Genomic DNA, 14,901 nt, shown 5'->3' with positions numbered 1-14,901 from the left:
CAAAAAGGAGCCAGTCACATTATTGATACTATGAAATAACTGAAAACCTAAGTGAATCGAACTGTGTCTGTTTCCCTATTACAGTATCTTTTAAAGTGCAGGGTTGTATTTTGGGAACTTAGTCATAGGGTAGCGCCAGTTCTGGTTACTATGCTTTTTGCTTCTGAAGAGTAAAAGAAAGACTCATGTGCTTTTCCTTTCGAGTGTATATTAAATATGGTATTAGTCTGTGGTTTCCTTTTGCGCTGTAATTTTGCCATAAGAAAAAGAAACTTCTTTCCCATTTTTCTTCTTCAGCCCTTTCCCATGGTCACACACTAGAGCATATCAACAATTGGACTTTCACTTGTGGAATCTACAATTCTAATATGCCAATTTCTGACTACAGTCTCTTTTTTTGGGTCTCTTATCTGGTTGCTTAAAAATTTGGTTGGTTCTTCGATAAAAAATGGTAAACAAAATTCCATTGGGACCTCCGATCTCGGGATCCTTCTCCTTTTCTCCTGGTTGATTATATCCCTCAAAGTGCCACGTCCTTCCTTAGCCAGCTTTATCCCCGCGGTGGGTCACTTCCATCACTCTTGTCAGCATCGTTAGGGTCCTCTCATCCCTGTCTCTCACTTGTATACAGGGTCCTCTTGTGCTTATCCCTCAGGTGCACTCAGGCCACCTTATTTCAGCTTTGGATAAACCTAACTACATTCTTTGCTTTTTCTCCTGAGCAGCTAGGAAAAAACTATCATGGATATGGAATTAGTATCATCCCAATTCACTGTCTTGTCTTTTACTGAGCCCCTGTTACTACTCAGCAGTGTTTTTATGTGTCTGATCAGCTGTCTCTTTTTCTGTTCATTATTACCTCCTGTCCCCCATGATGACTTCCTTTTTCACCTCACAGACATATTCAGGCTCCCAGGTATGAAGCCCTCCAAGTCCCCACACCCTTTTTTTGCACACGTTGTTGGCTGTTTTACCATCACCAATTTTTCTCCTAGTCTAGAGGAAGAGGCCTTCCATTTTCCTCTCTGGAGTTCAAGGTTAATATCTCTACAGATATTCTGGAGCCCACCCCTTCAGATACCTCCTCTGGGGTATTACACTGTCAGATATTCCCTTTCCAGAATTTTCAACCTTTCTCTTCACTGGATTACTATAGTAGAGGCTGTAAACATGCTCAATTATTTCTCATTGAAATAAACAAAGAAACAAAACTGTCTTAAACTGAACAGCAAATACAAAACCTTCCCTCTTCCTTATTTTCCTGTCTAGATCCTTGCTACACAGAGTGTGGGTCACAGACCTACAACGTTGGCATCACCGGGCAGCTGGTTAGAAATGCAGAATCTCAGGCCCCATCTAAGACTTACTGAATCAGAATCTGTATTTTAACAAAATCCCCAGGTGATCTGTATGCATGTCAAAGATTGAGACCCTCCCCTCTAGAGTAATGCTCTCAGGACTTATTTTTGTCATGCCAAACTTCCTGAAACGCTGGTCTTTATTTTGGCTGGCCCTTCCTCACTTCCTATTTGAATTTTAGCCCAGTGCTATAGACATCTCCTCCCACCTCCTACCCACGTCTCCAAGAGTAACCCATGTCTTATAAGAGTAATCATGGACTTAACTGGAAAATACAATGGACGTTGAGAGTTCTTGTCTTAATTGAATATTCTGTTGCATTTGTTTAAACTGACTGCTCCCGTTGGCCTAAAACGTTCATTATCTTGATTTCTGAGATGGTACTTTTCAGATTTTTCTCCTACCCCTCCTCTGCCAACTCTTCATCTATTGACCCCTGAACTGTTGGCACTCTCTTCTCTTCTTTGCCTTCTTGCTCTCCATAAACAATCATATTGATCCTCCTTGCTGGGGATTTCTAAATCTCTTTCTCCCGCCCAGATCTCTTGAGTTTTATAGCCTAGATCTAATTGTTTATTAAACATCTCCACCTAAATGCACCTTTGGCACCTTAAGAAACCCAGTATTATCTCCAACTGAACTTTTTAATCTATTCTCTGAAGCTGCTTTACCTTCTGTATTCTCTCTTTATTTAAATAACTCCATCTACTCAGCCACTGAGTCCGAAGGCACAGGAGTGATCCTGAGTGCAGGCTAGAGCCTTTCTGTCAACGCCATCATGAAACATCAAATACTTGATCTCGTTCTCCCCTTTATAACTAACGCTACCTTAATTCCGTCCTGGGGATTTGCAGTGGATGCTTGCTGTGATTTTGATTTTTGACTTAAACTCCAATGATCCCTCCTCTGTTTGCGTAGGCGGGGGTTGGGGGCGATCTGCTTAAAATTCTTAAATGTTTTTCCTCTTGCGTGTATAGTAAGGTTCACACTCAGGACTTCACGCAAAGCGTGCAGAGACTTCGCAACCTGCCTCTGCTTTGCTCTCCAGTCTCTCTCACCCACTTTCATTCTAAGCTCACACTGACTGCTCCTATGGTCCCAAATGTCCAGGTTATTCTTGACTCAGTGCCTTTTTTCAGGCTCTTTTTTTTCTTCTTCTTTTTTTAAAAAAAAATTTTATTGGAGTATAGTTGATTTACAGTGTTGTGTTAGCTTCAGGTGTACAGCACAGTGAATCACTTATACATACATCCACTCTTTTTTAGATTCTTTTCCCATATAGGCCATTACAGAGGATTGAGTAGAGTTCCCTGGGCTATAGAGTCCCCTGTCCTTATTAGCTATCTATTTCATATCTCGTAGTATGTATATGTCATTCCCAGTCTCCCAGGGTATCCCTCCTCCCCACCACCCCCTGGTAACCATAAGTTTGTTTTCTACATCTGTCACTCTATTTCTGTTTTGTAGATAAGTTCATTTGTACCCTTTTTTTTAGATTCTAGACTGTTCTTTCTGCTGCAATTGTCCCTCCCTCCCTCAAGACTCAGCTCAATCCAGAAAAACCACTTAATATTTCTGGGAGTGAATTTTAGTGAGAAGAAATGTATACTCTCTTCTTGAATATAAATTATGTTCTTTAAGATGTTTAATAATTCCTTTGTGGGAGAAATTGCTTACAAAGAAAGGCTCTTCTAACATACTTATGATAAGTTTTATAATCATGGATGTTAATTATGTACATTGTATTTAGCAACGGTGCTTTGTAAATGTTGATTTGCTCAGAATATCAAATAGTAATGATTGGAAGGTTCTGAAAATCTTAACTCACTGGTTAGGATATGCCACTATATCTCTGCAAATAAATGATGGACAGTTGATGTTTTCTGATTAATTTTATTCTCCACAAATTGTCTGGTTCCTGACCCCTCTGTACGTATCCTGAACTCTTATTTTTCTTAGCAAATCCAGTCCACTCTTAGTTGCTAATTGACTTGATTTTTTTCCTTAAGAATTTCTTTTAATTGTTGGCATTTTAAAAATGAAAGTGAATACTGTTTAAATATTTAGAGATTTTGTAGACTAAAGGAAGGTAAAAAGGCATGTATTTCTGGCTTTCTCATTGTGCCATTATATATGCATATTTAGAAAATTAGATCGATTAGACATTTGAAAGGGAAAATAACTGATTAGCATTATAAAGTTCTCTTCACAATATCTCTTCAAACTAATTCTTCAGGGGGTGGGAAGATATTTGTTCAACACAGTTTGAATGGCCAGTTAAAAAGCAGGGAATTTTTGAGAGGGCATTGCTGTCAGAGCCAGCTTCATCAAGAACATGCTAGCTAGATGTTTATCATATTTTAAAATTGCTTTCCTTACGGTATATGGGATAAAAATGAATCATATTCCTAAAATTAGTTTTTGGCAGTTTTTTCATTTGTATTTAAAGGAACTGTGGCCGCAGCCGCTGGTCTTCACCCTGGACAGTGTATCATCAAAGTAAATGGAATCAATGTCAGCAAAGAGACACACGCCAGTGTTATTGCCCATGTCACGGCCTGCAGGAAGTACAGGAGACCAACGAAGGTAAACTTCCCTTGGCTGGTGTAGCTGTAATCACAAACTTGCACAGAAGGCCCCGGGGACAGCATGGGATAGTGCCAGGGCTGTTTGTGGTTTCCACTGCCAAGTTCACATTTAAGTGCAGCACTTTCAATCTCACAATGCTTGTTTTATCTGCATAATTAGTTATAATCGATTCTGCTTAAATGTCCACATTTTGCTGCTACAGTATTATCACCAGTTTAAAAAGTGCTCTGGGCTATTTTCATTTTCATTGTGATGAGTTTTCAAATAGCTAACTGTTTATCAAATTGAAATCCAAAGGTCTGACCTGTTTTCTTGACTCTTGTGATTGCCTTAGAATCCATAATGGTCAGCATGTACCTCCATCTGTATATATGAATTATAAATGCTTACACTGTTTATTGTAAAACTTCTGTGAAAAAGAAAAAATTGTGGGTTTTATAGGGTCTGTGATTGACTGTTGGGTATATTTTTATTTAGGTAGCTGGATTTAGCTTTTAAAAGAAAATACCAATATGTGCTTGCCGTTACTTAAAATTTTAAGCACTGTCCTCTGATCCAAAGTTTAAGTGCTATACAAAAATAAAATTAGAATCCTAATTGACAAGTAAAGCTTATTATCTCATGAGATACAAGGGAGTGTTGGATTATAAGAGAAAATTCTCTCAAATTAATTAACTGAGTGCAAAAGGAATTTTAAAGGACAGGCTTTCTATTTTTTTCTGTCATGCTCGGTGAAGTACTCTTTTCTAGATTTGAGCATATGACTTTGTGTCCAAAACAGAAAGATGAGTGGCTATTTTCTCCTAGGCCAGGACTGACATCCTGCAAAATACTGAGCCCACAAGAAAATAGCTGATCAATTTTGCTTACTAATAAGGTCAAACGAGCACAGCAGATCGGAATTCACACATAGATGCCTAGGTTATTTGGGTTGACAGTAGTTTAATAAATATTTATTGAACTGTATTAGTAAATGAAGTTTTAAAAAGATACTAAAATGATCAAATTTTTCCCCTTCTATCAAAATTTTTAAAAGTAGCCAAATTGATTTGAGTTTCATTTCTTTTCATTTCCCCTGTCTCCCTTGTTGGAGAGGTGTTGATCAGTGAAATAATTAAGAAAAGCAATAAATGGACAGAAAAATTCACTAAGTGAATAACGTGCTCTATCGGGTATCGACTGCCACAAAACAGACTGTCCCGAAACTTAGTGACTTAGAACAACAGTGATTAATTGTTTCTCTTGGTTCTCCGGGTTGACTGGGTGTTGGTTCCTGTGAGGGCTTCGTCCTGATGTGGCTTTGTTCTGCTGGGAACTGACTGGTGCTGGGGTTCCCCTCCTGATGGCCTCTCACTCCAGAGCCCCTCCACCTGGCCTTCCTTTCCATTCCTTAGCAGAATTCTCCTTTCTGCCTGGTGTCTGGGTTTCAAGAGGGAATATTACAGGCAGTCAACGCTTTACATCATGCTTGCCACTGCTATCCCTTTGAAGAGTCAGATCACGTGACCAAGCCCAGGATGAGTGTGGGAAGGAGCTACACAAAGGTGTGGACTCTGGGGGATGTGGTTACTTGGAGGCCACAACAGGTCACCAAGGTGTACTTGAATGATTAAATGTTAACTAGCATTTTAATGATGGGTAGCAATATAATAATCAAACACAATTGTGAAGTTAATACTAGAGAAAAATGGATAGTACAAATTATATCACACTTCATTCATGCAACTCAGCTTATCATCTTACCTAGGAAAAGTACAAACATTAAAGTGGTAATGCAACCCTGAAAGCATTACTTGGTAACCATTTCATCTCTCTCATTTATCTAAATAAGACAGGAACTGCTACTTCAATGAAAATATAGGATGATTTATGACGTGGAAGGATTAAAAGATAGTTATATCAATTGGGAACCCCATGAGATGAAAGGTGTTCTTCCAATTTTCTTATTGGTTTGATTCACAAAAACCATTAAATGTGTTGAAACATATGTGACTGTTAGGAGAGCATTTAAATCATTTGTACAATTATAGACCATTGCTTCTTCAGAAAAGTGTCTATCTAACATTTATTTAAAAATGTAATTTATAATTCATTTTGAGATAGACTTGAGTCATTTAAGACATTTGGGAAATACATCTTATTTAAAAGCCTATTATCTATCTTTGGAAGAAAAAATCTCAAGCTTAAAAATGTCAGTTTGTTGAAAAATACATTTTTTTTAGTTTTAGCATCCTATCAGATTCTCACTGACTTAGTAATCTTTTTTTTTAAATTTATTTATTTTAATTTATTTATTTTTGGCTGTGTTGGGTCTTCATTGCTGTGTGCGGGCTTTCTCTAGTTGCGGCAGGCAGGGGCTACTCTTCGGTGTGGTGTGCAGACTTCTCATTGCGGTGGCTTCTCTTGTTGCGGAGCATGGGCTCTAGGCGCGCGGGCTTCAGTAGTTGTGGCTCGCGGGCTCTAGAGCGCAGGCTCAGTAGTTGTGGTGCACGGGCTTAGCCGCTCCGCGGCATGTGGGATCTTCCTGGACCAGGGCTCAAACCCATGTCCCCTGCATTGGCAGACGGATTCTTAACCACTGCCCCACCAGGGAAGTCCCTGTTGAAAAATAATGCCACCGACTTTCTATTAGTTTCTGACATTGATTTTCCTTCTCTTTCAAATGTTATTGTATTTTATTGTATTTAAACTAGAAGAATAAGTAAGATTGTCAACTCTCCTTTTGAAGCAGGTTTATGAAATGGATATGCATCTCAGGAAGCACTAATACCTCTGAGGTTTCTTTCTCCCCCTCATTTCCAGCAAGATTCCATTCAATGGGTTTATAACAGCATTGAGAGCGCTCAGGAAGACCTTCAGAAGTCTAACTCCAAACCCCCAGGAGATGAAGCAGGGGATGCTTTTGACTGTAAAGTAGAAGGTGGGTTCCTCCTTTTGCTCCTCATTGCCCTATAGTATGCTTTGTCCATGTGCCATTGCCGAGTCCCAGTTATTGAAAACCTTATATGTTCAAGCCACTTCTTAGTCATCTCAAATAGATGTCACGTCAAATCCCTAAGTCGTAATTGCTGGTGACTAACATAGAATAGCTATGACACTTTCTTAGGTACTTTATTAAATGTTTTATGTGGATTATCTCATCAAGTCATCAAAAATGAAAATCTATTAAAGGTGTGACTATCATCATTCTCATTTTATGGGAGAAGAAATAGAGACCTATATAGGTGAATGGACATGCCCAAGAGATGCAGAATCTCAGCCCCACCCCAGATCTACTGAATGAGAATCTCCATTTTAACAAGATCTTATCTTATCTGTATGTACATTACAATTTGAGAAGCCCTAGTTTAGAAGGTCCATAGTTCCTTTGAAAATACATTTCTTTTCCTTTTCTTTTAAATAGAAATATAGTTGATTTACAATGTTGTGTAAGTTTCAGGTGTACAGCAAAGTGATTGTTATACGTATATATATATATATTCTTTTTCAGAGTTTTTTCCATTCTAGGTTATTATAAGATATTGAATATAGTTCCCTGTGCTATACAGTAGGTCCTTGTTTTGAAAATACTTTCTTGATTCAATAACTTTTACTGTATATTACAGTAATGAAGGAGGCAAACTAATAATGTGAGTATGAGGGGGAGAGAGATCTTTTGATATGGACTCATACCATTTCTGTTTTCTCAGTGAAGCAAACCTGCAGGTCACTCTATTCAGTGGCGAAGGGTGAAGGGACTGAGGCAACTACATTTACGTTTGCATTTAACAAATACCTTGAAATATCATTATAAACTTTTTCATGGAAGTCCTTGAATCCTCTTCTACATTTTCTTGGTATCTTTCTGCTTATACTATTGGTGGATGTCTCTGGACATTTTTATTGTACTATTAGGTTCTTCCAAACCAGCATAGCTGGAAAATTTGCTATGCACACTGAATCATATGGGGGTACTTAGGAAAAACTGTTTTCCCTCCATTCCTGGAAGGCCACTTGGGAGGAGCTGCCCGGATCATGAACGACATCAGAAATATTTCAATCTCATTGGAGCAGCAAAGCTGTAGTGATAAATCAGCTCTCTTATTTATTTAAACCAGAACAAATCTCAGGACCTTATCTTGAGGCTTTTATTCTTCATTTATAGTTAGTTTTTGCTAATCATCATTGGTGCCACAGTGAAAGGTAGAATGGGTTAGTGAGATGCTCTGGAAATTGATTTATAGCTATTCTTGGACTTAATTATTTTAAAGAAAACCGTTTTTCTGCTTTTGCCTATTTTTTTAAATAAATTTATTTATTTTATTTATTTATTTTTGGCTGCGTTGGGTCTTCGTTGCTGCGCGGGCTTTCTCTAGTTGAGGAGAGCAGGGGCTACTCTTCGTTGTGGTGCGTGGGCTTCTCATTGCAGTGACTTCTCTTGTTGCGGAGCACAGGCTCTAGGTGCGTGGGCTTCAGTAGTTGTGACACGTGGGCTCAGTAGTTGTGGCTCACGGGCTCCAGAGCGCAGTCTCAGTAGATGTGGCGCACGGGCTTAGTTGCTCCGCGGCATGTAGGATCTTCCCAGACCAGGGCTCGAACCCATGTCCCCTGCATTGGCAGGTCGATTCTTAACCACTGCGCCAACAGGGAAGCCCTGCTTTTGCCTATTTTATATTTACTGTTTCTGCTATTCTAGGGCTTAATTGTGTTAAGTAAACTAATATTCTGTTTTCGCTTATTTAATATTTACTGTTAGATTCCTCAGCAGTTTCTTGCTTGAGACTTTAGGTGTTTTTTCCCCTAGCTGACTGATTGTTGGCCAAAAACCTATAGGAATTCATTCCAGATGGAAATTTTATTACAGTGAACAATGACACATTTTCGCAATGAGTCAGCTTCAGAAGATGCTGTTTGGGAAAATTCAGGCGCTCCCTGCTTAAAAAAACAATTATTCCATCTCCGTTCTGCTTCTTCAATATGGTTTTCTGTATTTTTTCTGCTTTGAGAAAATATTCATCCAATGTTTGAGGCAGATTTAGGAACCCTGACTTTAAGTTATGCATGCTTTTAATGAAAAAATTGTATGTTTAATGTTGATATAGGTATAAATAGGCATACATATGGTCCATAGATCAAAATGGGTATGCAAAGATAGGACTAGTCATGTTAGAGTGGTAAGATTTGGATTGGTCAATCATGTATTTTTTTAAATGTTCTTATTTTTTAAAATGTTAACAAGAATAGATGCTTCATTTAGCACAGCAGATTTAGTCACCCTTTAAAGAACTCTTTAAAAATTATTCAAAGAGACTCAAATTATTTGAAGAGACTAACAAACCCTTCCTGAATTTGCTGAATTAAAATTGTCTTTATTCCAGAGGTAATTGACAAGTTCAACACCATGGCCATCATCGATGGGAAGAAGGAGCACGTGAGTCTGACGGTGGATAACGTCCACCTAGAGTATGGCGTCGTGTACGAGTATGACAGCACCGCTGGGATCAAGTGCAACGTGGTGGAGAAGATGATCGAGCCCAAAGGTTTCTTCAGCCTCACTGCCAAGGTACGAGCGATCCCTGCAAAGGAAGGGATTTTGTTCTTGGTTAAGCAACAGAAACCCTCCCTCACCCCCACTTTAAAAAATGTAAATAGCTGTATATGTTCCAGCTGTCCACTCATTCAAGTTCTTTTTCTTGTTCTTTTTTCCCCCATTACTCAGTTTATGTACAGTCTTTTTTTTTTTTTTTAATTGATCTCTTGGAGCACAGTGTCATGTTAGATGGGACGCTTGCCCAGGCGAGCATTAGTTGATTTGGCAAAGGTGTCTTTGCATTTAGTAAGTTTACTACGTCTGTTAATTCAGTATCATGAATACGTTTCAGATGGTTTTCATGACAGGTGGTGCTTTCCTAAATGTACATAACCCTGTGAAGAATATTTGAAGTCGTAAAATGCATTCAAATTCTGCAAGTCTCATGTTTATTTCATAAAATTGCTCGAAGCTTAGAGATCAGTTTATGAATAGATCTTCAGGTATTTATACAATTCTTAGATGCAAAGGATCTTGTACTTAGTCCTTAGACTACAGCAGAACAGGAAGGGAGAAAGGGGGTCTTCATCCAAATGGATAAAATATATGCTAAGTTAAGAGGCGACCCTGTGTTTGCTTTTCATGATCCTTCCACAAGGTAAATCGATCAGACTCCTGTTGGACCCTCCACAGGTTGGAGCTTTAGTGTTCCATCTGCTTTTGTATAGCTTTGCCGCCTTTATTTCTTCATTTCAATTCTTGTTTTGAATGTGTGTAGTTGAGATAGATCTAGGATTAACAACATGTATTTTTTTATTTTAGTGGAAGAAAAATAATATAAAAATCCAAATGCACTATTTCAAAAATAATTATTTTATGTTTTTGTTTTATATTCTGAAAGTTAACTTTTGAAAAAATCCCATCATTCTGATGGCGTTGTACCGCTATATGTACCTACTGATAGAGAATCTATATTTTCAAAATGCAACCCCTTCCCAGCTGCATTATACTATTAAGAGGATCCATGGAAGAGTTTAGGATCAGGTTATTGTAATTATTTTATCTCATTTTCTAGCTATTTCAAATTGGCAAGATTACGTGGATTATTTTATATATGACAACTGTACAGCTTACTCTGCACATATTTCTATTTTACACATGAAGAAAAATCAAAGAAATTAAGAAATTTAACCAAGATCACACTGCTAATGATAAAGTAAGCTCTAATTTCTAGACTAGTGATTAAACAGAAAACTCACACTCTATATTCTGCAAGACAGGGAAATGGAGGTGGTGAAGGAGTTCAAATAAAAACAGCATCTCTAGGTTGTCTCACACAATATTATAAAACTGTCAGGTAAGGGCGTAATCAGTCCTTGTGATCTTTGAACAATCATGAATGCTACATATAAATAATAAACATAATTAATTCTCAGTTCATGGGAAATTCTCAATGACTTGTGGTGTACACACACACACACACACACACACACACACACACACACGCACGCTGCCTTATAATTGATTAAAACAGCCAAAAGGATTTACTAGTTGAATACATCATATGGATGCTTTTATCTAATGCTTTTATCAGACGGAGTTCAGACACTGAAAGCAACATTGCTTTTTACTTTATCAAGGGAAAGTCTCATTTATTCATTCCTTCAGCAAACATTTGTTAAATGCACTCTCTGTACCAGGCTCTCAGTAGCAAGCAAGGATATGGTTTTCCTTAGTTTTTGTTGTTGTACTACCAAACTGAGAAAAAAAAATGTTCTGAGTAACTCTGACTAAAATATGGGCAGTGTGTTCCCCCATCAGAGTGTACTGATTTATCCAGCAGGGAGTCTTTGAAGTCCCCTCACCTCCCTCAGGCAGCCTTTTATAGCCAGCAGAAGGGAAAACAGGAGATGCCAGGCACACAAGTCCATCACTTCACTGCCAGGGTTTATCGAACATACAAATCCCAGGCAGCTAAAAGAAGCACACTGGGGAAAGTCACCCTGTGCTGTGAAATTGTGAAAATTTTATTTGGCTGATTTTGAAGGTTTTTTTTTCTTGTTCTATTTTGTGTGTGTGTGTATGTGTGTCTACAGATTCTTGAAGCCCTGGCTAAAAGCGATGATCATTTTGTACAAAACTGCACCAGCCTTAACTCTTTGAACGAGGTGATTCCTACTGACCTTCAGAGTAAATTCAGTGCTGTTTGCAATGAAAAAATTGAGCGCATATGTCAGAGAATATCCAGTTATAAAAAGGTAAAAGCTGTATGTATGTATTTTACAAGTAATCATTATTTAAATTATTATTTTAATGTCAAATTTCATTCAATTCTTGATGTTTTTCATTACTTATTTATGTACCGCTTTATTGAAATAGTGATAACATTTATGTAACATTTTAGGGTTTTTTGAATGCCTTTACATCCTTTGCCTCATTTGATCTTCGCAAACTTGTAAGCTAGGCCATTATTCCACATTTTCCAAATATAATAACTGAGGCCTAAAGAATTAAATTACTTACTGGCAAGAATAGAGTTGGGATTTAAATCAAGGCCACCTAATTCTGAAATCAGATTTTTATTATTATTATTATTTTTCTTTTTTTTAGCTCGGTGCTAAAAAAAAAAAAAAATGAAATCAGATTTTTATTATTACACTATAGTTCTTCTTTCCCTGTTCTCTTGACAGAGGGAACAGAGCCCTTAATCAGAAAGTACATGGAACATCGGCTGTTGTAAATGGATTCATTGCCTCATTCATTTGATGTATTAATTGAGCACCTTTTGTGTGTGAAGCAGTGTTCATGGTACCAGGAATACGGCAGCAAAGGAGAGAAGGTCTTTCCTCTCACGGTGCTTCTATTTGAGTGGGGGAGACAACAACGAAGTAAAGAAATCTCTACAAAGGGGGAAAATCAAATATTGGAGAGAGTTACGAGGAAAGCTACGGTGGGAAGTGCCAGGGTGGGAGCTCTAGGCTGGGTGGCTATAGAGAAAGCCTCTCTGGGAAACGCGTGTCTGAATGACAAGTAGAACTCTTCCTTTAAATGGGAGGAAGAAGCGTCCAGGTAGACAGAGCATCTGGTACAGAGGCCCCAAAGCAAAAAGAAGGTCAGGGTGTCAGGGGAAGAGTGACCAGTCAGTCATAAGCGCGGAGGCTTTGGCAGGGACAGGTATGAGGTTCCGTGGAAGCTCTTTGTACCTTTTGGGACGTTGGATGGAGTTGGGATTTTCTTCTTACATCGATGAGAAGCAGTTGGAAAATTTTAGATAGAAGGATGACTTCATCTAATTTAGGTTTTTGAAAGATCGTGCCGGTTCCTCTGTAGGATTGGATTGCAAGGGGCAAGAAGTGAGGTGTAGAGAGGGGTGGGAAGCGATTGCAATAGTCCAGGTGAGTGACGGTCATGGCTTGGACTCTGGGGAAGACAGAGGAGACAGAGGACATTTGGTGAACTCGAGGATATATTTTAGAGGTAGAATAAATAAAAACTGATCTCTAAAACATATCTTATAGTAGGTTTTAATTTTTTTTTTCTGTTTGTGTCAGTGGGAGCCTAGCTAATTATTTCCCTCAAAGTGAGGCTGGTTGCTTAAATTTGGATAGTCATACTAGGAAATATGATTTATCCCAGTGTTTATGAATATGAGTTAACTGTCTATGTTTGGTATGGCAAATAAAAGATAAGTCAATATGTGTCCAGATATGTCCATACAAAAATAGGGAAATGTGTGAACGAATACCCTAGGGATTTCAATTTGGTTGCCTCAGGTAGGGGAAGGGGAAGGGAGCTCACTGTGTTTTTCTTTAAGCATTTCCTATACTGTTAGGTTTGTTAAGTTGAATATGTATTGATGTCATAATTTTTTATAAGTCCATTTACATGAAGAAAAAATGATATTCAAGATCACTGCATAACTGTCACATCTGTTCACCTTCTTTCCATGATTGCTATTGACCTCTTTAAGTTTGGGAAAGATTCCATGAATATGTCATTGAAGCTGAAGAACGGAAGATTTTCTTTTTACTTCTCCTGTCTCTATGAGAGGTGACAATGCTTTGAAGTTAAATTTAAAAGCTCTAAAAAAATGCAAATTAGTAGTCCCCTTTTGAACACATTTTGAAAAGAGAGTCATTCTACTTCAGAGACGGATCTGTATAAAGTATGGTAGGGTTCAGGCAGATTCTGGTTGTCAAGCTTGTCACTTTTGCGTGTGTCATTTTTCTACCTTTTTTGGATTTTGTTCCTATTTTCTTCTCTCCATTCATTCAAACAGCAAAAGCAGTAGAAGTAGCTTAAAGAAATACACATAAGAAAAGGTAAAATATAGAAATAAAAATAAAACATTAAGATGAGGGTATATTACATAGGGTATTGATTCAGCTGCTTTAAGAAGGACCAAGACAACAGAGGCTTAAACCAGATAGAAAGTTTATTTCTCACTCATGTGAAAGTACAATCTGATAGGAGTCCAGTGAGGTGGGGCTTGATGATCTTCTAGGGATCCTTCTGTACTTTTGTTTTCTCCCTTAGGATATTGCCCTCTTCCACAAAGCCAAACTTGGTGCACCACCACCATGTCTAAATGAATGCCCCTTAGAAGGGGAAGGAGGAAGTGGAGAGTAAAGCGCTTCCTTTTGAGGGCAGGACCCAGAAGTTGTACACAGCACTACTGTTCACATCCTGTTGTTTAGTGAAAGGGAGGCTGGGAAATGTAGTCTCAAACTAGGCATCTCAAACTAAAACTCAAGGAATTTTATTACTAAAAGAAAGAAGGAGAGGATGAATATTGGAGGAAAATGAGTAGGTAAATTTAGAGGTAAAGCTATATTAGAACAGATGGTATAGACCATCAGGGGAAAAGGGGCTATAGGTAAGCAGGTCCTAAGACTCTATTTACTTGCTAAAGTGGAATATTATATTTGGCCTTCAGCTTCCTGATGGCCAAAATGAAAAGGGAAACACAGTCTGTTACTTATTTATCAGTATCCCTGTGATACATACATGTTTCTTAAGAGAAGCAAAGGTTTTCTTGGTCTAAGTTCTAGAGGAAATCTCTCACCCTGGATTTCAAAGAGGCAACACCAGGAACGTCAGGGCAGTGTCCCTAAACATAGCCCTGCAAAAGAAGCAGCAATTTGCTTTATGTGGCAGATATTTTTAAGACACTCTTTAATGAAAGAGCATTGGTCAAAAACTCAAGTTCACAAAAGCAAGTTTGTTGCAGGATGGGGCAGGAAGACTGGGGAAATACTTACTAAATGCATATCTTTTACGGAGGCAATAGGGGCTTAAGTCAGTTATTTGAAGAAGTCTGCCCTCCACCACATACAATCTACTTGGGAAGAAAGGTCAAAATACATGAAGTAATAATAATACTACTTAGCCTACTAAGAGGTGTCTCCATGAATGGTTGAACATGCTGGCACCCAGCACCTTGC

General features: G+C 38.3%; 1 protein-coding gene across 10 annotated transcripts in view; it reads left to right on the top strand.

Moving 5' to 3' along the window:
* PREX2 (phosphatidylinositol-3,4,5-trisphosphate dependent Rac exchange factor 2) overlaps positions 1-14,901 on the top strand; it is a 298,158-nt gene that overhangs the window by 160,785 nt on the left and 122,472 nt on the right. For 8 of the 10 annotated variants that reach the window (XM_082363375.1, XM_082363371.1, XM_082363367.1 and 5 more), the window contains 4 exons: positions 3,788-3,945; positions 6,751-6,868; positions 9,306-9,490; positions 11,554-11,715. In XM_082363375.1, coding sequence (XP_082219501.1) covers positions 3,788-3,945; positions 6,751-6,868; positions 9,306-9,490; positions 11,554-11,715 — 623 coding nt within the window. The remainder of the gene's footprint in view (positions 1-3,787; positions 3,946-6,750; positions 6,869-9,305; positions 9,491-11,553; positions 11,716-14,901) is intronic. The other 2 variants (XM_082363370.1, XM_082363373.1) reach the window with 1 other exon arrangement.

The sequence above is a fragment of the Balaenoptera borealis genome (assembly GCF_965194805.1).
Source record: "Balaenoptera borealis genome assembly, chromosome: 17".
In the NCBI taxonomy this organism is placed as follows: domain Eukaryota; kingdom Metazoa; phylum Chordata; class Mammalia; order Artiodactyla; family Balaenopteridae; genus Balaenoptera; species Balaenoptera borealis.
The sequence above is the reverse complement of the archived record's forward strand: the minus strand, read 5'-3'. Positions and strand labels throughout refer to the sequence as shown.